The following is a 24110-nucleotide window of genomic DNA, read 5'->3' as shown; positions in this document are numbered from 1 at the left end:
TGCTCTCAGAAAAAAAAGTCTTTCATGCAGAGGCAAATTCTGACTACAATAAATCAAAGTTTTAACATAAACACCAATTCTTAAAATATCAGCTTTTATAGCATTTACAACAGCCTGAAATAATTACAAACTGGAATCAGTTATTTTACAAGGGAAAACATTTGGGATAAATTTTCCTACTTGACATAAATGTCATTTCAGTTTTACAATTTCACTACTCTCAACTAAAATGTTGTACGATTTTTTTTTTTCCCTCTAGAGAATTTCCTTAAGTCTAAGTTGGAATAAAGTTCTTACCATAGGACTGTTCATTTTTAACGCTAAACTGTTTAGGAATCTCATCAGCCTGCTTTACAGTCAAATGGAATGACGGAGCTGCCTGCTGCCACTGGGGCTTTGTGCTCACCTGGAACAGGAAATGCAAACAGCATTAATCAACAAGGTCAGAGAAAAACAAAACAAACAAAAAAAAAACCACTTTTTTTTTTTTCATGAAATGCAGGAGTATTTATAAACACAGACATTTTCTCAAACAAATCCGGACATCTGGAAAGAAGGCACACTCCACAGCAAACCTTGTACAAGCCTGTGAATGGTTGTGGCGTGTGACATTTGGGAGACATTACCAAAGGCTCTGATGCTAGTTTGATGCGGGCATCTGTTACATAACACTAGGGTGGGCATTCCGGAGAGCCTCCTCCCCCCCCAAACATTGGCAAGTGATTTTTAGGCCTTCCATTTTAATGAGAAGGACTCTCTGCTGGGCTCCAATGCTAATGAGCTTCTCTGCATTCCAGCTCCAAAAGATCTTCCTGTTCTCATAGCTTTAAGCAGTTGTCTCGTACTTCGGCAACTCACGGATTTCTTCCACACTTGAAGGCAGGGTTCATATATTCTTAAAAGATGTAGGCAGATCTCATAAAAGAGGGAGGAAGGCTAGTGATGATGGCTAATTGGCACTCAGCTTCAGTGCTGGGGAATAATAGAGGCTGGTGGGGACTGTGGCAGACAGGAAAACAGCTAGGTCTTCTAAAAAGACAACAAAAATTAGCTCAGGCCAATTACTGCAATACCAGAACACAGACCCACTGCTGCTGGAACCTAGGACTTATCGAGAAACCCAGATGGGTGGATTTGAAAGTAAAATACACATTTTACAGACGACAGAATCTCTATCTTCCTCTCAGATCCAGACCACGTTGATAGAAAGCCCATACTTGCACAGCCTTCTTCCTACTTTTTACTCTCTGCAATCCTTACTCCTGCTCCCAAATGAACTTATTTCTGGCTCTTCTTTCGCAGGAAAACAAGCTAAGGCAAGTTAAAGATCCATGCTCTTCCATTCTGACTGCCTTTCCATTCCTTTAGTCTCATCTTGCTCCATAAAGGATTTAAGATTTGTGGGGCTGCTATGAGTGAGGACTGCAGAGAGGGTGAGAAAAGACAAAACAAATAAAAACACCTACTTTTTTTTGAGAATGGGAGTTACCAGTGCTGAGTCACCCTTGATTTCAACTACAGGGATCTTCTCTAGAAGCATGAAGCGTTGTAGTGAAAAATCATTCTAGATCTTAACTACTGCTGGAAAATTTCATCCAAGTGTAAACCTTAATATTCAAATGAAAGTACTTTGCTGTTTTTTTAAGTCAATGGGTTTATAAGAACATCTCTTGAAAATATTATTTTCCTTGTAACATATAAAACACAAAGAATGCTGAGAAAAAAAAAACTAAGATACATATGAACATAAAACCAGGCTTAAAGCAGCCAACAAAAGTATTGTAGACTATTATATGCCACCAACAGGAAAGGATTATTATGCAACTCAGCCACTGAATAGTAAATAAGAAAATTTAGGTTTACATTTCTAAACCCTCTGTGCTAACCAGACACAATGACCTCAGGATAATATTTTTTTTTTGGATGGGGGGTTAAAATTTGTTGAGTTTTCAAAAGAAAATGTCTATTTTATTTCAAGTCTTGTCTTTTAAACTATAAAATCTACAATAGGTTTTGTAGAACTAGGGAAAGCATTCTATGGCTGAATTTTACAGAACTTGGCATGATACTCCGGTGTCATCCACAAAAACATGTTTTTAATTAAAATTTGTGTTTTGGGGGCACCTGGGTGGCTCAGTCGGTTGAGCATCCGACTTTGGCTCAGGTCATGATCTCACGGTCCGTGAGTTCGAGCCCCGTGTCAGGCTCTGTGCTGACAGCTCAGAGCCTGGAGCCTGTTTCGGATTCTGTGTCTCCCTCTCTCTGTGACCCTCCCCCATTCATGCTCTGTCTCTCCCTGTCTCAAAAATAAATAAATATTTAAAAAAATAAATAAATAAAATAAAATAAAATTTGTGTTTTGTAGGGGCACCTGGGTGTCTCAGTAGGTTAAGTATCCAACTTCAGCTTGGTGATGATATCACAGCTTGTGGGTTCGAGCCCTACATCAGGCTCTGTGCTGACAGCTCAGAGTCTGGAGCCTGATTCAGATTCTGATCTCCCTCTCCCTCTGACACTCCCCTGCTTGAGCTCTCTCTGTCTCTCAAAAATGAATAAACATTAAAAAAAATTTTAACATTTATATTTTGTAATATTCAAAATCTTTCATTTAAGAACATTAACTCTTAAGTTTCCCAGGTGAAAACTGTCATCCATTTAAAATTATCAGGAATCTTCTGTACATAAAGCAACACAAATTCAATTTTATAATTTGTTTGTAGCTTTTAAATTATCTTGCAAAAAAATAATCTTTAGATAAACCTCAAAAGCATTATGCTAAGTAAAGCCAGGCCTCAAAGGACAAATGTATGGTTCCACTTACACAAGCTACCTGGAGCAGTCCAACACATAAAGACAGAAAGTAGAATGCTAGCTGCCATGGGCTCAGGACACAAAGGAGATACTGTTTAATGGGCACAGAGCTTCAGTTTGCAAAGATGAAAAGAGTTCTGGAGATGGATGACGGTGATGGACGCACAACAATGTGAATGCCCTTAATGCCACTGAGCTATGGTTCAATTAAAAATAGTTAGGATGGTAAGTTTTTTGTTAGGTGTCTTTTATCACAGTTAGAAAAAAAATACTGTTTGCATTGAACCTCCACCTAAATCCAACTTCCAGAGGTCACAAGGGCACAGCTCGATGGCATTAAACTCCACGTTACTAGCAAAGTCACTGGTAAAATTTATTACAGTGAAGCATATCATACCCAGCACTTACCAAATGAAAGAGTCTACGAACTGCCTCTACCATAGGACACTGATAATCTAAACATAATAATTTTTAAAAGGATACCAAGATCTAAGGACTCTTCTGCGGCATAGCGTTTCAGTGCCGGAAGATACAGCTCAAAGAAACCAACTCTTCTCATTTTCAAACACAGGAACTGCACCTCACAGAGATAAATGATCCTTTCAGATACTAAAGCCATTAGTGACAAAGCTGTACCCTGAGACCTCACTTCCTAACTCCAATACTGATAAACTTTCTGCTAGCCCATCTTGGAAATTCTTTTATCCAGAATATTGAAATACTCTTGGCATACCAGGAAATTATAGCTTCCGGTTACTTTAAGATAGTTATTTTTCCTAGTATGTGTACCTCGTAGAATTTCTCCAACAGAAAATAATCAAATGGAGACCAAAATTCAAAATCTGATGTTCAGTTACTTATTTACAAGTTTGAAAGACGTTTTCAAAATGGCAAAGATCCAGTATATAGGTAAATTACCGTAGCCAACTGGGGTAAAACTCTTCCTGGGGTCTTGACTTTTTCTTTGCTGGCTGACTTATCCTGCATGAAAAATAGGAGGACAACTGTTCACTCTTAATGGCACAATTGATTCACTCAACCAATTTTACAGAGGATCTACTGCAAGGTATAGGTCACCAAAAACATTCCAAGACCAACTTTAAACTTCTCAACATTTGTCTTAGAGTGACTTCCTTTGTAGCAAGGAAAGAAAGGTGGTATCCCACAATACTTAGAAAGCTTTGAAAAGTGTGCAAAACTTCTTATCCATCACATCTTCTTTTGGGAATTTACTTGAACCCAGCTAGTGTCCAGGGCTTGCTCAGCTCCACCACCCTTCTCTATCACTAAAATAGAACTTTTGTTCTATTGACAACTGGGGTGTTCCGCTTCCTAAGGTAACGACGCGTTCGGGTTAATGTGCCCTCAAGTTGCCATAAGTCACATTTATACTTTTTGGGGAAAAGCGTGGTTATCCCCTTGGAATAGAGGGGAAGGGCATGGTAGGAATGTCATCTACATAATGAAAAGCACTGTAGAGAACGATCCTTTGGTCAGTAAAACAGGTAGGAGTTGTGCCTCAGCCACTGATCGATTTATTGCCTCCCGACTTCGAATCTATGTTTTCTAACCTGCTTTGTGATTCCCGAGCCGGACTCTATCAACATTTCTCCAGCTGGCCCAACATTATAGAGGATTCAAAAGAACACTAAGAGAACTTTTCTTCCTGGTTCCAGGGTTTTTCCCCCGTTGCCCCACGGAGTGCCTATCAGTAGTCAGCATCCTTTCCCCTGGGCATCTTCCCAGCCTGTGGCAGACACCCTTCAGCAGGTTTCACTGACATCCCTATAGGCATCTTCCCAGGAAGTTTCCCTTACATCATAAAGGGAGACATCATTCCAAACTTTCTAGCATGCAAGTAGGTGGTCTACTCAACTCCCAGCCTGCAGCATCTCTGCAAACATCTTTGCCACCCAAGTGGGCCACAGCCAACCCCTCTCCAAGAGGTCTTAGTCTAAGCTTTGAGGAAGGGATGGCTCTTCCAAGTTTCTTCCTTGACCACTCTCCCTTAGACATAGAAGGAGTGGCTGTTCCTTATGTCTATTCTTCTATTCTTGAAAGCTATGTTGTCCAAAACAGCAACCACTAGCCGCCTGCAACTATCAACACCTTTAAATGTCGCTCATCTGAAGTGAGACATGTTTAAGAGTGTATGTTTGGGGCACCTGAGTGGCTCAGTCAGTTAAGTGTCTGACTTCGGCTCAGGTCATGATCTCGCAGTTTGTGAGTTCGAGCCCCACATCGGGCTCTGTGCTGACAGCTCAGAGCCAGGAGCCTGCTTCAGATTCTGTGTCTCCCCTCTCTCTGCCCCTCCCCTGCTTATGCTCTGTGTCTCAATAATAAATAAACATTAAAAAAACAAAAAGTATATGTTTAAGTATATATTAAATACATACTGGATGTTGAAGTCTTAGTACATAAAACAAGAAATAGGATTAGAATATATTTTATAATGATCATGCTATGTGTTGCATATTTGTTCTAAGAAGTTTACATGAATTATCTCATTTAATCCTCTTTAAAACTCTAAGGTAGTGTGCCACTTTTGTGCATGTTGTATAGATAAGGACTCTTTATAGGACATCTTTGCCCCTACAAAGCACACAGTCTAGTTAATATTAAAAACTATATGCTTTCATCCTGGAAGGGAGATGGTGTAGAGCAGAGTATTCACAGATAGTTTCAAAGAGGGAAAGGATGAAAGCCAAGCCTTGAGGCATAGTTGGATCTCCACAGAAAAGGACAGCAATGGGCTTACTGAAGACAGAGGGAACATTCATGAACGAGGACTTGGAAGCTAAATGAGTACATCAGGCTTAGGAGAGGACATTGGGGTCAAAGGTAAAGGGACTTGGCCCAACCAAAGTGTAAAGTATAACCACTGTCTTATTGCACAATGATTTACCGAACACCTACCATGTGCTGGGTTTTCTTTCAGACACTGGATCTATAGTCACTGACAGGACAAAGCCTATTCCCTCTTGGAGCTTACATTCTCGTGGGAATAAACAGCCATTTCAGAAAAAAATTATTATATATTATATACATATAATATATATTTTATATATTATATATAAGTAATATATAATACACATTATATATTATATATATTATTACATATATAATGTAAGCAAGTAATAAGTACAATGGAGACAAATAAAATTGGGTAAAGAGATAGCAAAAGGTAGAGAAGTGCTAAGTTAGATGGGGTAGTGAGACCACTTTGTAGAGGTTTTGTTTGAGTAGGAACCCAAATCAAGAGTGAGGAAAAGCTGGATGGGGGGGAAGGGGTGCTGCTATATTATGAAGCATAAGTGTTTGGGGCTTGACTGGCCTGGTTGGCAACAGAGAGCCACTGTAATCCTCTTGAGGTGACCTCAAGTCCCAGTTTGCTGGGACAGTCCCAGCATATAGCTCTTTCCCAAGCATAATTAGTAGGAATTTCACTCTCAATGGCATCTCAGTTTGGGTGATAAATTCTATTTTTATCTTATTTACCATACAAGGCCATTGAAAGGGATTTTTCATAAATGGTCCTTACAACACTAAACAAGATATACAAGGAGGAGACTAGAGTTGGCAAGGAGAATAATTTAGTGGTTTTTAAAAATAACCCAGGCAACAGGAGATATGGGCCTTAATTTAGAGAAATGCTAGGAACTGACGGTCACCACAACCTTCCCAGGACATGGTCTGATCATACTGCTGCCTGGTCAGAAACATCAGAAAGCCCCCTATTAAAGCAGGCACAAGTCATCACCCTGGTTTTCAAAGCCTCCTCAATACGCCCTGAACCACATCATTTCCCAGCTTCTCTTGGTTACTCTGTAGCCACAGGACTTGTGCTGGCCCATGAAATGTGAGCACTGACGTGTAAGATGTGTAAGAGCTGCTGTGCCTTCTCTACTCTCCTGCCCCTGCTACCTGCAGTGAGGGGACCCCATGTTCCCAGTGGCATAGGTAGAAGGTGGAGGGGGACTCTCTGACCCACATCAGACTTCATGCAAGGAAGGGGCAATCTCTGTTGGGTTAAGTCTCTAAAATTTGGGGGTCCGGTAGGTCAGCTGGTAATAAATATGCTAACAAAGAGACCCATCAGTTTGTCCCCTCAGTACTTCCTTGTTACAGTCCAGCTCTTTCTTCAAGACCAAGATCAAAAAAGTTTAGATTTTCTTTAACTCCGATTACAAGTGGTCTCTTTGAATAGGAATAGCTCTCTTTTGGTAATTCGTTTATTGTTTAAACCCTGCCTGAAATAGAATGTGTATGTGTATCTATCCTGCTCTCCCAGCCCTTCATCCCACTCCATCTCAACCTACTAATTCAGTCTTATAGAGCTGGATAAATGGGTTTTAATTTTAACTTTATCTTACAAACAAAATTGGTTAACCAAGCCCCCCAAAAAAGTGTAACTAAAGAAAAAAATTTTTTTTCAATGTTTAAAAAAAGAAAAAAGTTGCAATGAGCCTCAAACAGTATTTACCAAAGTACAACATCAAATCAGGTGAATATCCAGTGCTGTACTACAAACATTTTCTACAATTCCTAGCGAACCCCAGGATGTGGAGGGAAACATGAGCATTACGTTTGCAAGCTGAAATGTGCAACAGGTATCTCAAAGTGGAAGGCTTTCTGTTAGCAAGAATGAGGTATGGTAAGAATGAGGTTGTAGACAATAGAGAGAAAAGGTTGTGACATATGGTCCAAGTGACCTGGAATGTTCACACCAAGACAGAAGGAATTCATGTGAGGTCTACTGTATAGCAGCCATCACAGATGTACAGAACACGTTGCTCAACCCCAGCCTCTTACACAAACATTCACTCTAAGTCATTCTGACTTAGAATCTCTATACCACCCATTCTGCATGCTGAGCCATCAACCCCAGTCCTGTCAACACCTTTTTTACCCTTTTTGCCCTGGGTAAACAGTGAGGGCCTTCATGTTTCCTTATATTGCAGTACAGAATATACGTCTAATAGGATATTTTATACATAGTGGTTCTCTGGCTAACCAAAAATAACAGCCACACAGAAGCCAAAATACCACCTAACTAAGTAAGGTTGCTCTTCAATAAGATCAGATGGGTAGACTTTAAATTAGTATCTACATACTTTTGCTGACAAGTAGTTCTATTTTAGTTTGCAGTTTCCTATCCAGTGATGACCTAGGCATATGCTACCCTTACCCTCTTCTTTGGCACTCTTGTGAGAAGGGCCCTAGGGGACTTCAAATGACAAATCTTGTGCCTTACATCCCTTCCCATCCTCCTGGCTTTGCCTCTGATTCCACACATGGTTGTAGTGAACAGTTCTCTGCTGGCTTCAATTCACATAGAATGACAGTGTTTCACCTCAAGAAAATGTCCTTTGCTTTCTGCTGTGGGGTTTCTCCAATGCCATATAATGGGACTCTCAAGGTAGCCCACTCTGTACACATATAGGGGGAACCAGAAGTGGGTGAGAGTTAACAATCCCAGGAGTAATCTCCACCTATGTGGGAGGAGAGTTGATGGATAAATGCTACTCCCTAATCACACTCAGGTCAACAATTTCAGGAAGCAGTGTATAAGCTCCTCAGAAGGTCATGGCAGGATCACTGCCAGTTAATGTGGCCATGAACTTACTGACACATGCTCAGATTGGCTTTTCTTTCTTCCTGGTTTTACTCTCCTTAATCTCTTATTTCTGCTTCCTGGGATCACTTCCCAAACAAAGTACATACAAGTCCTTTTTTCAGGCTCTTCTTTCATAGGTAATAAGCTAAGACATCTTAAAAATCAATGCTCTTCCATCCTTCTGTCTGCCATTCCATTCTTTCACTCCCATCGTGCTCCATAAAGGATTTAGGACGTCCGAGTGCTACAAGTGTGGTGTGTAGGAAGGAGGAGAATCTGGTCACCAGTTCACAGACTTTGGGAACCACCAGTGCTGAATCATCCTTGATTTCAACTACAGAAGCATGAAAGTCTATAATGAAAATCATTCTAGGTCTTAACTACAGCTACAAAAATGCCATCTAAGTGCAAACCTTAATATTCAGATGACAATATTTTTTACTCAATGGATTACTTTTAAAAAATCTCTTAAAAGTATTACTTATCTTTAACAAGCCCTACAACCCAAAAAGATACAAAGAAAAATACTAAGATACAGTCTAATAACAACATAGTATATGGTTTAAATCAGGCAACAAAATCATTTTATACATTTGATGGCTACAAAGAATTATTTGTTTCAGCCATTGAATATCTGTTAAGTAAATTTAAATTTTGTTGAGATTTCCAAGCGTATATACTAGTAACATAAAAATAAAACTAATGGCAATTGGCTTTCCAGTTTTAAAATTTGTTAAATTTTTAAAGGGAAAATATCTATTTCAGATCTTAGTCTTTAAAACTAGAAAGCAGAGAGATTTGCAGAACTAAAAAAAAAAGATGCTATGATTTTATTATTTTATAGAACTCAGTATGGTAATCTTGGCATTATCAATAAAAACAGTCACGATCACAACACGTACTTTGAAATGTTCAAGAACATTCGCTAACAAAATTTCATTTGAGATTTTTAAGCTGAAAAAGTCTTTCTTATTATTAGGAATCATCTCTGCATGAAGCAATCCAGATTTTATAGTTCATTCTGAGTTTTTAGAAGATATTTCAAAACAAATAATGTTTGCATTGAACCTCTACTCACACTCAACTTCCAGGAATCACCAGAGTGTCATTCAATTAAACACAACATAAAAGTACTAGAGAGTACATTTTATTGCAGTAAAACCTAACACTTCTAGCACGTTATCAACTAAAACTATTAACTGCCCCTTCCATAGAAAAATAAACTCAAAATAATGACAAAGGATGTCAAAATCCAAGAAATCACATTTTAGCGCTGGAAGAAGCCTCTCCTCAAAGATCATTCAATCAGCTTTTCTCATTTTAAGACTTAGAAACTGGGGCTCCAAGAGGTAGGTGAGTCACCAGCGTCACAGAGCCATTAGTGACAAAGCTATATTGTTTCCTGATTCCAATACTGCTTCTGGCAGCCCATCTTCACAATTCTTTTACTCAGATTACTCAAATATTCCGTGCAAACCGGTAGTTGTAACTTAGAATTCCCCTCATTAAGGTAGTTATTTTTCCCCAAGATATGTTCATCCTGGATGCTCTCCATTGGAAAATAGTTCAATGGAGCACAGAATTTAAAACCAGAAATTCAGTGCTCGCTTCGGCAGCACGTATCACTAAAATTGGAACGATACAGAGATTGGCACAGCCCCTGCGCAAGGATGACATGTCAATTTGTGAAGCTTCCAGATTTCTGGTATCATGCTGAGTGAATTAAGTCAGTCAAAGACAGGTATCATCTGTTTTCACTCATATGTGGAGCTTGAGAAACTTAACAGAAGACCAGCGGGGAAGGAGAAAAAAAATATAGTTACAAACAGAGAGGGAGGGAGGCAAACCATAAAAGACTCTTAAATACAGAGAACAAACTGAGGGTGGATTGGGGCGGGGGGGGGGTGGATGGTGGGAAAGAGGGGAAGATGGGTGATGGGCATTGAGGACACCACTTGTTGGGATGAGCACTGGGTGATGTATGTAAGCGATGAATCATGAGAATCTACCCCCCAAACCAAGAGTACATTTTACACACTGTATGTTAGCCAACTTGACACTGAATTATATTAAAATAATAATAAAATATACTTCCCCCCCAAAAAAATAAAAAAATAAAACCAGAAATTCAGTAACTGCTTCGCAAGCATGAACATTAGTACATCTTTATTATAAAAGCAATAAAGTATGATGATATATTAGTAAATTACCATTGACAATTGTGGTAAAAATCTTACTGGTGCCTTGGAGTTTTCTTTGCCGGCAGATTTATCCTGCATGAAAATAATACAAAGAAAAAAAAGAACCATAACTGTTCACTCTGTTAATACTATAATTGATTCACTCGACAAAATTCTACAGTGTCTAATTTAAGAAAAACACATATCCTCCAAAATATTCTAAAACATACTCTACAGATGGTATAATACTGTGTACAGAAATTCATAAGGAATCCACAAAAAATTATAAGAACTAATGAATAAGTTCAGCAATGTTGCTGGATCTAAGACCAATGGGGAAAAAAAATCAATTGTATTTCTAACATTAGCAATGAACTATCCAAAATTGAAGAAACATTTATAATAGAATTAAAAAGTATAAAATACTTACAAATAAATTTAATAAGACTTGTACAATAAAAGCTATAAAACATTACTTACAAAAAAAAAGACACCTAAATAAATGAAAAGACATCCCATGCTCATGGATTATAAGACAAATATTAATTCCCCTTTCCCCCAAAATTATCTACAGATTCAACACATTCCCTATCAAAATCTCAGCTATTTTTTTAGGTAGAAATAAACAAGCTGATCATAAAACTTACATGGAAATATAAGGACCCAGAACAGCCAAATAATCTTGAAAAGGCACAAAGTTGGCAGAATCATACTTCCAGATTTCACAACTTACTACAAAGCTAGAGTAATGAAGACTACATTATGATAAACACACAGATCAAAGAGATAGAATTCGAAGTTTAGAAATAAACCCATTTGTTTATGGGCAATTGGTTTTTGACAGGAGTGCCAAGACAATTCAGTGGAAAACTGGTCCTATCTTCCTCTCAGAATGTATCTCAATCTAAATGGTGTCCAAAGTTTCCTCAGCCTGGCCTCTGTCCTCCATCGCTAATTTTTTTTTTCTGAATCCTTTATATCCTAAGGCTAATATACCCTCAATTACTACTAACAAGTACAAATATTGCTTGCAATAACTTTCAGAGAATACCTTTGTCTTCTTTGCAATAGAGAATAATTCTACTGTAGGAATTTCATCTAAAGTAAGAAGTGCTATTGAGCCTGATACTTGGATTTGCAAAAGAGATAATACAAGTTGTGCTTTGGTCACTTATAAAGGTGTTGGCTCTCAGCATCAAATCTATGCCTTTTTGTCTTCCTTGATGGTTCTCGAGCAGGACACAAAAACATTTCTCCAGCTGGCTCAGTATTAGAGAAGGTTCAAAAGGGACACTGTAAGAAAAAGGGACTCTTCATAGTTCCAGGGCTTTTCCTCAATGCTCTCACGGTGTGGCTGTCAGCAGTCAGTCAGGATCCGTGCCCCTGGGCAGCCTCCCAGCCTGCGGTACCTGGCTGATCCAGTGGCAGACAGCCTCCAGCAGGTTTCACTGCCATCTCGACTGGTAGCTTTCCAGCAAGTTTCCCTTACATCAGAGGGAGAATCCCTTTCAAACTTTTCAGCATATGTGTATGTGCATATCTGATTTATCCCTTTAATTCCATTGATACAGTTGTCTATCTGTAAACAAATTGTATCAAATTTCTGTAACTTCACAAAAGATCTTGAAATTCTCTCCATCTTACTATTGTAAAAACAATCAGATACAGACTTCTGGTCCAAGATGGTGGTGTAGGAAGACTCTCAACTCCCTTCCTCCATGGAGACCCCAAATCAACACTCATTTATAGAGCAGTTCCTCCTAAAGATGAGCTGAGGGCTAACTGAATAGCTTCTGCACAACAAAAGATACACACAAAAGGAAGGGAATTCTTACCCCCAACATTGCAAACTGGAGAGGAGAGGGATAGTACTGAGGGACTGAGCAGATTTGTCTGCCCAGGGCATGGGGGGCGGCGGGGGCGGGGGGGACATGGTTTAAAAGAGCAACTAGAGGGGCACCTGGGTGGCTCAGTCATTTCAGCTTAGGTCATGATCTCCCAATTTGTGAGTTCGAGCCCTGCATCGGGCTCTCTGCTGTCAGCACAAAGTCCCTTTAGGATCCCCTGTCTCCCATTCTCTCTGCCCCTCCCTTGTTGGCACACATGCGTACACATCCTCTCTCTCTCTCTCTCTCTCTCTCTCTCTCTCTCTCTCTCTCTTTCTCTCTCTCTCTCAAAAACAAACATTTAAAACAAATAAAAAGTAAAATAAAAGAACAACTAGAATATAAAAGACCCAGCCTTAAAAGTTCGCCAAATGGCAAGGGAGCTGCTGGAACTCATTCCAAGTTCAAAGGGCTGGCAAGCACCATGGTTTACATTCATCTTCTACATTGATAACCCAGACAGGAGGAGGGTCTGGCCACCATAGCCAGGCTGCTGCCTTAGAGTGCCAGGTCTCTAGCTCACACCAACTCCAGACACCCTGGGCACAGATAAAACCCCACAGTTTAAAGGAGCAACTGGAATATAAAAATCCAGCCCTAAAAGTCCACCAAGGGCAAGGGAGCTGCTGGAATTCTCTCTGGTTTAGAGGGGCTGGTGAGCACTATGGTTTACATTCTCCCTCCACCTTAATAGTGTGGACAGGACCAAGGTCCAGGTACCATAGTCTACTGCCTCCGTGAGTCCCGGACCCCTAGCCCACATCAACCTCAGCCAACACACCAAGGCAGCCCCAGTGCAATGCACACCGGGACACCCTAGTCAGTGCTCACTACAGCCCCAGCTATCATGCCAAGGTGACACAGATGCCAGGGACCCCAGAACACTCCAAGCCTATGCCATCTTGGCTTCAGATGACTTGCTAGGGCACTCCCAGAACAGACCACTCAGGGACCTGTCGGCTCATGCCTACTTTGATTCCTGCCTTCCTACCAAGACAGCTCCTATGCAAAGCACTCCAGGAACCCTTAACCCTGCCTGCCTCAGTTTCCAGCCACCCTGCCAGGGCACTCCATGCATGAAGCACTCTGGGAACCCTGCATTGTACTCTCCTTTGGCCCCAGCCATCCCACCAGGGTATCCCCTGCACGGAGTACCCCAGGACATACCTTGGCCTGCACAAGTCCACTCCCCCACCAAGGCAGTCACTGCATGGGCACTTGAGGCACCTTGGCTGGCACCTACTTTGGTTTTAGCTATCCTGCCAGGGCACCCTCTGCATGAAAAGCCCCAGCTCCACCCCAGCCCATGTCTACTGCTCAGTCATCCCACCAGGGCAGCCCCAGCACATAGTGCCCCAAACCCGTAACCCACACCAGACACAGCTCCAGCCAGCCAAAGCCACAAAGCACAAACACTTTACAGGGGACAACCATACACAAGACCATTCCTTTGAGTTTAAGAGAAGTAGCTATTCCACCTAATTCATAGCAACAAACACAAGTCAGGCAAAATGAGGAGACAGATGTATATGCTCCCGATGAAAGAGCATCACAACCCCCCCACCGAACAAAATAAATGAAACAGAGCTAAGTCATATACCTGATAAAGAGTTTAAAGATGCTCACCAGACTGGAGAGAAGAGTAGAACTCAGTGAGAACTTCAACAGCTACACAGAAAATATAAAGAGGAATAAATCCAAGTTGAGTACAATTAAGTGAAATGAAAAACACACTAGAATCAACAGATTAGCAGATGCAGAAGAATTGATCAGTGATCTGGAAAACAGGGTCATGGAAAGCATCCAAGCCCAACAGCAAGAAGAAAAAAGAATTTTAAAACTGAGGATAGCTTAAAGGATCTCTTGGACAACATCAAACAAACAAGTATTTTGTATTATAGGGGTCCCAGAAGGAGAAGAGAGAGAAAGGGGAAGAAAACTTATTTGAAGAAACGATAGCTGAAATGTCCCTAACTTGAGGAAGGAAACAGACATCCAGGATCAGGAAGCACAGAGAGTTCCAAACAAAATGAATGCAAGGAGGTACACAGCACTGCAATAATTAAAATGTTAAAAGTCAAAGGGAGAATTTTAAAAGCATTAAGGTTATCATTCAGAATTGAAGGAGAGATAGAGTTTCCCCAGACAAATAAAAGTTAAAGGAATTCATCACCACCAAACCAGTCTTCCAAGAAATGTTAAAAGGTCTTCTTTAAGTTTAAAAAAAGGCCATAATTAAAAGTAGAAAACTTATGAATAAAATTATGTAAAATATGACAATATATACATACAACATTGAAGGGGGAGTAAAAAAAGTTCTTTTAGAATGTGTCTGAACTTAAATGACCATCAACTTAATATATATTGACAGCTTTATCCCATATATGAACTTCATAGTAACCACAAACCCAAAATCGTTTATATGTACAGAAAAAAATAAAGAGAAAGCCAAGCCTAACAATTCAGAAAGTCAGCATAAGGCAAGAAAAAGAAAAGAACTACAAAAACAACTATAAACTGATTTTTAAAATGGCAATATGTACACATCAATAATTACTTTACATTTAAATGGTCTAAATGCTCCAATCAAAAGACATAAGGTGGCAGATGGATAAAAAACAAGATCCATCTATACACTGACTACAACAGACTCACCTCACACCTAAAGACATATACAGATTGAAAGTAAGAGTATGGAAGAAGATGTACCATGCCAATAGAAGAAGAAAAAAAAAAGCTGGGGTAGCAATACTTAGAGAGGACAAATAGACTTTTAAAAAAATATTTATTTTTGAGAGAGAGAGTACGAGCAGTGGAGGGGCAGAGAGAGGGGGGAACGGGATCAGAAGCGGTCTCTGTGCCAACAGCAGAGAGCCTGATGTGGGATTGAACTCACACACCATAAGACATGACCTGAGCCAGTCAGATGCTTAACCAACTGAGCCACCCAGGCATCCCACAAATAAGACTTTAAAACAAAGACAGTAAGAAGAGACAAAGAGGGGCATCATATAATGATAAAGAGATCAGTCCAACAAGAGGATATAATAATTGCAAATATTTATGCACCCAACACTGAAGCATCTATATATATGAAGTATTAACAGACATTGAGGGAGAAATTGACAGTAATACATAGGAGAATTTAACACCCCACTTGCATCAGTGGATCGATCATCTGAATAGAGAGAAAAAAAATCAAGAAACAGCATCTTTGAATGACCCACTGGACCAGATGGACTTAATAAATATATACAGAACATTCCATCCAAAAACAGAATATACATCCTTTTCAAGTGCACATGGAACATTCTCCAGGATACATCACATGTTAATCCACGAAACAAGTCTCAATAAACTTAGGAAGATTGAAATCACATCATCTATCATTTTTGAGCACAACTGTATGAAATTAGAAATCAATCATAAGGAAAAAAAAACAGGAAAACCTCACAATGCATGGAGACTAACTACCATGGGTCAAAGAAATCAAAGAAAAAATAAAAAATACATGAAGACTAAAATGAAAACACAATGACCCAAAATCTGTGGGACAGAACAAAAACAGTTCTTAGAGGGAAATTTACAGCAATACAGGCCTAGCTCAAGAAACAAGAAAAATCTCAAACAATCTAATCTTAGATCTAAAGGGACTAGAAAGAAAAAAAAAAAAGACCAAAGCCCAAAGTTAGTAGAAAGAAGGAAATAGGAGCATAAATAAATGAAATGAAGAAAAAACAAGCAAACAAACAACAACAAAAACCAATGAAACCAAGAGCTGGTTCTTTGAAAAGGTCAACAATTGATAAACCTTTAGTCAGACTCATGAAGGAAAAAAAGACACACAAAACCAGAAATGAAAGAGAGAGAAAAAAAGTAACAACAAACACCACAGAAATACAACAAATTATAAGAGAATACCATGAAAGATTATGCCAACAAATTATACAACCTAGAAGAAGTGAACAAATTCCTAGAAACACACCATCTTCTAAAACTGAATCAGGAAGAAATAGAAAACCTGAATAGACCAATTACTAATAATGAAATTGAATAAAAAAAAAACAACAAAAATCCAAGACAGATGTATTCACGTGTGAATTCTACCAAACATTTAAAGAAGAGAGAAGATTTAATGCCTGTTCTCAAACTATCGAAAAAAAAAAAAGGGGGGGGGGGAAGAAAGCTTTCAAGTACCTTCTATAAAACAAGCAGTACCCTGACACAAAAACCAGACAAAAACACTATAAGAAGGCAGCAGGCCAATATCCCTGATGACACAGAGGCAAAGGCCTCAACAAAATGTCAGCAAACCACATTCGACAATTCATTAAAAGGATCATTTACCACAGTCAAGTGGGCTTTATTCTTGGGAAGTAAGAATAGTTCAATATTCAGAAATCAACATGATACACCACTTCAGTGAAACAAGGGATAAAAAGCATATAATCTCAATAGATGCAGAAAAAGCATTTGACAAAAGTCAGCAACAATTCATGATAAGAACGCTCAACAAGGTAGGTTTAGAGGAAACAAACCTCAACAAATAAGGGCCATATGTGAAAAACCCAAAGCTAACATCATACTCACTGGTAAAAACAGCTTTTCCCCTATGATCAGGAACAAGTGTGTATACTCTCACCATTTTTATTCAATATAGTACCAGAAGTTCTAGCCATAGCAATTAGACAAGAAAAATGTAAGACATCCAAATTGGTAAAGATGAAGTAAAACTCACTGTTTGCAGATGACGTGATACTATATATAAAAAACCCTAAGGACTCCACCAAAAACTATTAGAATAAATGAATTCACTAAAGTTGCAGGATACAAAATTAATACACAAAAATCCATTGCATTTCTCTACTCTAATAAATAGCATAAAGAGAAATTAAGAAAACAACTCCATTTATAATTATACCAAAACATAAGAAAATACCTAGGAATAAACTTAACCAAGGAGGTGAAAGACCTGTACTCTGAAAATTAAAATATTGATGAAAGAACTTGAAGATGACACAAATGGAAAGATATTTCATGCTCACTGACTGGAAAGATTATTCTTTAAATGTCCATACTATCCAAAGCAATCTACAGATTCAGTGTAATTCCTATCAAATACCAGTAGTATTTTTCACAGAACTAGAACAATACTAAAATTTGTATGGAATCACAATAGACCATAACAGCCAAAGCAATCTTAAGGAACAAAGTTAGAGCAATCACAATTATACAGTGATATAATATAAAGCTGTAGTAATTAAAATTCTATGATACTAAGAAAAATAGACACACAAATCAATGGAACAAAGGGCCCAGAAATAAACCCATGCCTTATGTTAAATTAATCTACAACAAAGGAGGCAAGAATACACGATGAGGAAAAGACTGCCTCTTCAATAAATAAAGACTGCTGGGAAAACTGGACATCTACATGCAAAATAATGAAACTGGACCACTTTCTTACACCACACACAGAAATAAATTTAAAACAGATTAAACACCTAAACGTCAGACCTGAAAACACAAAACTTTTAGAAGAAAACATAGGCAATAATCTCTTTGGCATTGGCTTTAGCAACATTTCTCTAGATATGTCTCCTCAGGCAAGGGAAACAAAAACAAAAATCAGCTCCTAGGACTACACAAATAAAAAGTTTTTGCACAGTGAAGGAAACCATCAACAAAACAAAAAAAGCAGCCCACTAAATGGAAGATACTTGCAAATGATTTATCAATAAGGGATTAATACCCAAAGTATATAAAGAGCTTCTACAACTCAACACCAAAAAAAAAAAGAAAGAAAGAAAGAAAGAAAGAAAGAAAGAAAGAAAGAAATGAACACCTATCCAATTTTTAAAAAAATAGGCAGAGATACCTGGGTGGCTTACTCAGTTAAGCATCCAAGTCTTGATTTCAGCTCAGGTCATGATCTCACAGTTCATGGGTTTAAGCCCCACATTGGGCTCTGGGCTGATGGTATGGAACCTGCTTGAGATTCTCTCTCTCCCTCTCTCTCTTTCTGTCCCCCACTCGTGCTCTCCTCTCTCTTTCTCTCTCTCAAAACAAATAAACTTAAAAAAAAAAAAAGAAGACCTAAATAAGCACTTTGCCAAAGAGGACACACAAATGACCAACATAAATGAAAAAGTGCTTAACATCACTAATCAGAGAAATTCAAATCAAAACCACATTGAGAAATCACCTTACACCTGTCAGAATGGCTGAAATGAAAAACACAAAAATAAGTGGTGAATATATGAAGAAAAAGAACGCTTGTGCACTGTTGATGGAATGTAAATTGGTACAGCCACTACAGAAAACAATATGGAGTTTCCTCAAAAAGTCAAATCCATTATGATCCATCTATTCTGATACTAGGTATTCACCCAAAGAAAATGCAAACACCAATTTGAAAAGATATATGCACCTCTATGTTTATTGAAGCATTATTTACAATAGCCAAGATATGGAAGCAACCCTAGTGTCCATCCATATATGAGTGGATAAAGTTGTGGTATACATACACAAATACACAATAAAATACAACTCAATTGTTAAAACAGGAGATCTTGCCATTTGCAACATTGTGGATGGATCTAAAGAATATTATGCTAAGTGAAATAAGTTAGACAGGACAAATATCACTTGATTTCACTTATATGTGGAATCTAAAAAAACAAAACAAAAAAAGAAAAAAATGAACAAAAAGAAGAAACAGACCCAAAAATAGCAGAAAGGTGGCCAGAAAGGAGGGAAGTAGGGGATGGGCAAAATGGGTGAAGGGGAGTGGGAGACACATGTTTCCAGTTATGTGAAGAAGTCCTGAGAATAAAAAGTACAGCATAGAGAATATAGTCAATGGTATTGTAATAGTGTTTTATGGTGACACATGATAGCTATGCTTGTGGTAAGCATAAGATATAAACTTGTTGAATCACTATCTTGTACACCTAAAACTAATATAACATTGTATGTGAACCACATCTCAATAAAAAAAAAATTACCATGGACAATCTTGACCTTTTTTCTACCAGATGAATTTTAACATCAATGTTGCATAAAACTTTTGGGAATTTTGATAAAAATATACTGAATTTCTAGAATAACGTGAAGGAAGCTGACATAATTAGGATACTGACTCTTCTTTTTTTTTTTTTTTTCAACGTTTTTTATTTATTTTTGGGACAGAGAGAGACAGAGCATGAACGGGGGAGGGGCAGAGAGAGAGGGAGACACAGAATCCGAAACAGGCTCCAGGCTCTGAGCCATCAGCCCAGAGCCCGACGCGGGGCTCGAACCCACGGACCGTGAGATCGTGACCTGGCTGAAGTCGGACGCTTAACCGACTGCGCCACCCAGGCGCCCCTCTTCTTTTTTCATGAATACAATGCTTCTTCATTCAGATCCTGGGAGTGTATCCTTCAAAATCATTTCATAATATTCTTCCTAAGCATCTTCTACATCTTTCGTGAGATTTTTAGGTATGAAGATTTTGAATGGGAAAATGAATCATAGCATCTGCACGAGACTTACAAACGTTTTATCCCAACTGCTTTGTCAACACGGAAAGGTCTATGAAAGCTGCATCTACTTGTAATTTCTGTGATGGTTATGCTTTGTTTGGCCCAGTCCAGTCTCCATGCCCCCCCCCTTTTTTTTTTACCCTTGCTTTCTGCCTGATAGGCCCAATCTGGTGGGGATTAAGCAATGAGAAGCACCAGTAGGACACTAGAGAGCAGGAGGGGAGAGCGTTTTGGTTATTTCTTTCCTAGTATGTCCTGTTTCCCATAGTTCTGTTAGTAGCTGAATTCTTCCAGAGCTCAGCTCCTATCAGGAAGCTACCATTCCAAACCCCCACCTCATACCAGGTTTTAGATAATGGTAAGTATAATTGAAATGATAAACGGTAAACGGCAATTCCTGATCAGGCCTAGGAATGTTAATGACTTCGTATTGCTGTTAATTTTTAAGTGCCTCCTCAACCTCGTTGGCTCTTTGCCTTAACTTTACCCACACCACTGCAAAGGGTCTCTTCTTTGTAGGTTTTCTTCAATTAAATCCCTTTGAGATGTTCATCTGTTTTCTGGTGGGATCCTAACGAACAGAACTTTACTAAAATTAAAATTGCTAAGGAGTCTAGACCTTCCTTAAGTAGTCTGGCTTTGCATTTCGTTTTGATTTTAATTTTCAACTACTTGTCTATTGGACGGGAGGTCATAAATCTGGCATAATCTAAGTTTAACCACTCTGATCAAATGACCAGAACCTGCGAATGTATCAGGTTAAATCAACAATCTCATGAAGTTGTCTGGTTAAAACAATCTCTCAAAATTTATCAGGGTTGATTTAACATAGTTGTCACAGATTTGCATTATGGTTATCAAAGTGATCACCTAGGTGGGCCTCATATCAAACTGTTTTTACTCTGACCTCCTCTTTAAGCAAGGACATGAAGAAGATATTTAGGAAAACTGAATGAGCATCCTATAAATGCACAATTACAGTACTTGATTTAACAATTAGAAAAAGTTCTTGGGTAGAGAGGAGTTGACAGCTTTTTCCTCCTTACCTGCCCACCATATATAGTCGATTTGTGGGGCACTCCACGATCTTTGCATATTAAGACCCTTGAAAGTTCTTCAATGAAGCTCAGATGTCTTACTTTATGTTTTAATTTTAAAATTGAAATGAGCAGTTGCAAGGGATTTATGTTTCTCTTAAATAGCTAACTTAAGAGCTCAGACTGCTATTCCTGAAAAATGCCTTGTCACTCTCAAACTTCCACTAATGAGATGAATGTGTTAAAATCTCCTCAGCAAATATGATTTACCACCTGCTCACTTTTTCAAACTAAATGAATACATAAGTAAATGTCACATAAGAATGGCATTTCCAAAAGTTTAATCCATTCCATTTGTTTTAGGTTAAAATGTAAAAGCTTTTATCCTTTCAAAAGGAAAACTGCATTTGAAATTAGCATAAATGAGAGTACCAAGAGTTTTAAAATTACCAAACAACCAAAGCAGTGAGAGAGGGACCTCTGCTGTTTAAAAATGGTGTTTAAAAAAAATGGAAATAATCCTAGATGGGGTCATGTAACTTTCTTTCAAGATCCCAATAATGCCTCTTCAATAATATAGGTCCCTTTAGGGGAGAGTGGGGAAGGGATAAGGGAAGTCATTTCCAAATGTCACTTTTATTAAGATAAAGCAAAATTTAAAACCTAACTGCCAATAGGTTTTCACTGGATATTTTTTTAGTTGTAAATTGGTCAGCTTGGGGCTTTGGAAAATAATAGTTCAGAAATACCACTGCAATATGATAAATACGTGTTTTAGATTTCAACAACATAGGCTATGGTTCAAGATCAGGCCAAAGCCTGTTAAGAGCAACATGCAAATAAGTTGCTTAATGCATATTGATGATAAATATTTTTAAAAGGACTTTGTGATTATAGGATCACAAACAATCACTAGTACATAATGGCTCAGCTTTTTAGCTACCTAAATCATTTTGTTGTTGTTTTTTATCATTTGTTCTTTTACCACTAATTACTAATTATATGGTAAGTGAATCAATGTCTGTTTCTTAGTTTTCAGTTTATTACACATTTCAATAAAATGCCAAAACTAGGTTTTCTTGATCATTTAGGCATTATTTGATTAATCAATTAGGATTGACATTTTGTTAGTAATCTACAACCCAATGGATAGGGGAATAAATTACTTTTTAACATCCTTTCCTCAATAAACTAACACTACAAAAAAAAAAAAAAAGAGCATGAAGCATTGAAAAAAAAAAAAAAAGAATTACAGTTTAGGGTTATAACAAAGAAACCATGCAAAATCCACAGGCTTTCCAGCAACTGTTTTTCATTCGGTACCACCATACTTAAGGAGCCTTTTCTGTATTCATTTAGAGAGTTAAAATTGTTTTCTCGCTAGCCAGAATCATGCCCGTGCTTAACTCCTTCCCATTCTGTTCCCGCATTAAAAAGTTGGCCATTGTTCTGCATTTCTTTTGTTTACAGTTGCTCTTAAGTTCAATAAAGAAAGTTCTGGAAAGTAGGTATTGCAACATGCATCTTTTATTACCTGTCCTGGAGATATTTTCCTAAGAAATTCCATATGCCACTTACCAAACCCTCTCACATACTGGTTTGAATTTCACAACCTCAGAAATGGGGAAAGTTCTGATGCCCCTTCCCTTCTGCCCCCCTGCATAAAAAGGGAGAAGAGCTTAGAAAGGTAAAGTGATTTCCCCCACGTCTCACAGCTAGGAAAGGGCTTGGATTCCAACCCTAGAGAGCCTAGACCCACTGCAACTCCCCACGCAGCTTCCCCCCACCGTGAGCTGGGGACACTCTGGAGCTGTAGTTTTAACTGCTAGCGCACCGCTGGGCTAAAATGGTTGGTTGTCATGACAACATCAAGGCCGACCGGTTGGGAAGAAAACATTTAAGGGTTTTCACGAAAAGCGCTCAATATCCCAGATGTAACTAGGGTGAAGGAAGCTGTACCCTACAGGATCACGACTGGGGAACCTGGAGGACCAGGCTTCGATCGCTTCTGAGATAGGAAGGAAGTTTCGCTGCGGGGCCAGCCGGGCGAGGAGTGCCGTCTCACCTGCTCGCTGCTCATGGCTGTGAGGACGCGTTCGAGTCACCTAGTGGCTTCACTATCGCTGCAGCCCGGCGCCCCTCAGGCAAGAGAAGTGGCAGCCCGGGACCCAGCCTGAAGCCTCTGCTCCCTCAGCGCAGAGACGGTCTAGCGTCCTGCAGCATTGGTTGCTAAGCAACAGACCTTCTCAGGCTCCGTTTCCGGTCATCTGTTGCTCCTGGGACAGCACCTAGGGAACTGGTAGTGGGATCCTGCAGGAGGCACTTTCCAGGGCACTCGGTGGCGCCTCTGAGCCAGTGTGGTGCACCCACCGAACAGCTGAAGGCAGAGAGGGTGCTTCTTCTGTCTTGAGAAGTGAATAATAGCCTCTGATTACTGATCATCACGTTTCTATCCTAACTTAACTAGGTGCTTGAACCCCTGCCATAACCCCTCCTTTAACTCTCTGTGCCTAAATCTCAAAACTAGCGGAATAAAATGCTTTTCTGTAGGAAGCAATATCATCTGCTAACTACTGAAGTTTCCATATCTTGGCTATTGCAGATAATGCGACAATAAACATAGAGGTGCATATATTTGAATCAGTGTTTTTGTGTCCTTTGGTAAGAGGGGAGATTACTGGATTTATGGTAGTTCTACTTTTAACTTTTTGAGGATACCCCATACTGTTTTCCACAGTGGCTGCACCAGTTTGCATTCCCAGCAGTGCAAGAGGGTTCCTCTTTCTCCACATCTTCACCAACACTTGTTCTCGCAGGTCTTTTAGTCTAGCTATTCTGACAGGTGATAGCTCGTGTGGTTTTGATTCACATTTCCCTGGTGATTAGGGATGTTGGGCACTTTTCCATGTGTCTGTGATCCGTCTGTAGGTCTTCTTTGGGGAAGGTTTATTCAGGTTCTCTGTCCATTTTTTAAATCAAAAAAAATTTTGGTGTTGAATAATTGAAGTTCTTTATATATTTGAAGATTAACTTTTCTATCATTTGCAAGGATC

General features: G+C 39.0%; 1 protein-coding gene and 1 non-coding gene across 6 annotated transcripts in view; one reads left to right on the top strand and one right to left on the bottom strand.

The window, feature by feature from the left end:
• DNAH7 (dynein axonemal heavy chain 7) overlaps nucleotides 1–23252 on the bottom strand; it is a 276184-nt gene extending 252932 nt beyond the window's left edge. The window contains exons 1-4 of one of the 5 annotated variants that reach the window (XM_047873404.1): nucleotides 23123–23252; nucleotides 10639–10701; nucleotides 3730–3792; nucleotides 298–406 (exon numbers count right to left, since the gene is read on the bottom strand). In XM_047873404.1, the coding sequence (XP_047729360.1) occupies nucleotides 298–406; nucleotides 3730–3792; nucleotides 10639–10701; nucleotides 23123–23137 (250 nt within the window). In that variant the 5' untranslated portion in view covers nucleotides 23138–23252. Of the gene's footprint in view, nucleotides 1–297; nucleotides 407–3729; nucleotides 3793–4382; nucleotides 4442–10638; nucleotides 10702–11255; nucleotides 11328–23122 lie in introns of those variants that run through there. The other 4 variants (XM_047873408.1, XM_047873407.1, XM_047873406.1 and 1 more) reach the window with 4 other exon arrangements.
• On the top strand, nucleotides 10029–10133 carry LOC125174195 (U6 spliceosomal RNA). Its single transcript, XR_007155321.1, has one exon. It is a non-coding gene; the product is annotated as a U6 spliceosomal RNA (small nuclear RNA).
• Nucleotides 23253–24110: the final 858 nt, after the last annotated feature.

This window comes from Prionailurus viverrinus, chromosome C1 (assembly GCF_022837055.1).
Source record: "Prionailurus viverrinus isolate Anna chromosome C1, UM_Priviv_1.0, whole genome shotgun sequence".
NCBI lineage: Eukaryota > Metazoa > Chordata > Mammalia > Carnivora > Felidae > Prionailurus > Prionailurus viverrinus.
Note: the sequence above shows the minus strand (reverse complement) of the source record. Positions and strands in the feature narration are given on the sequence as shown.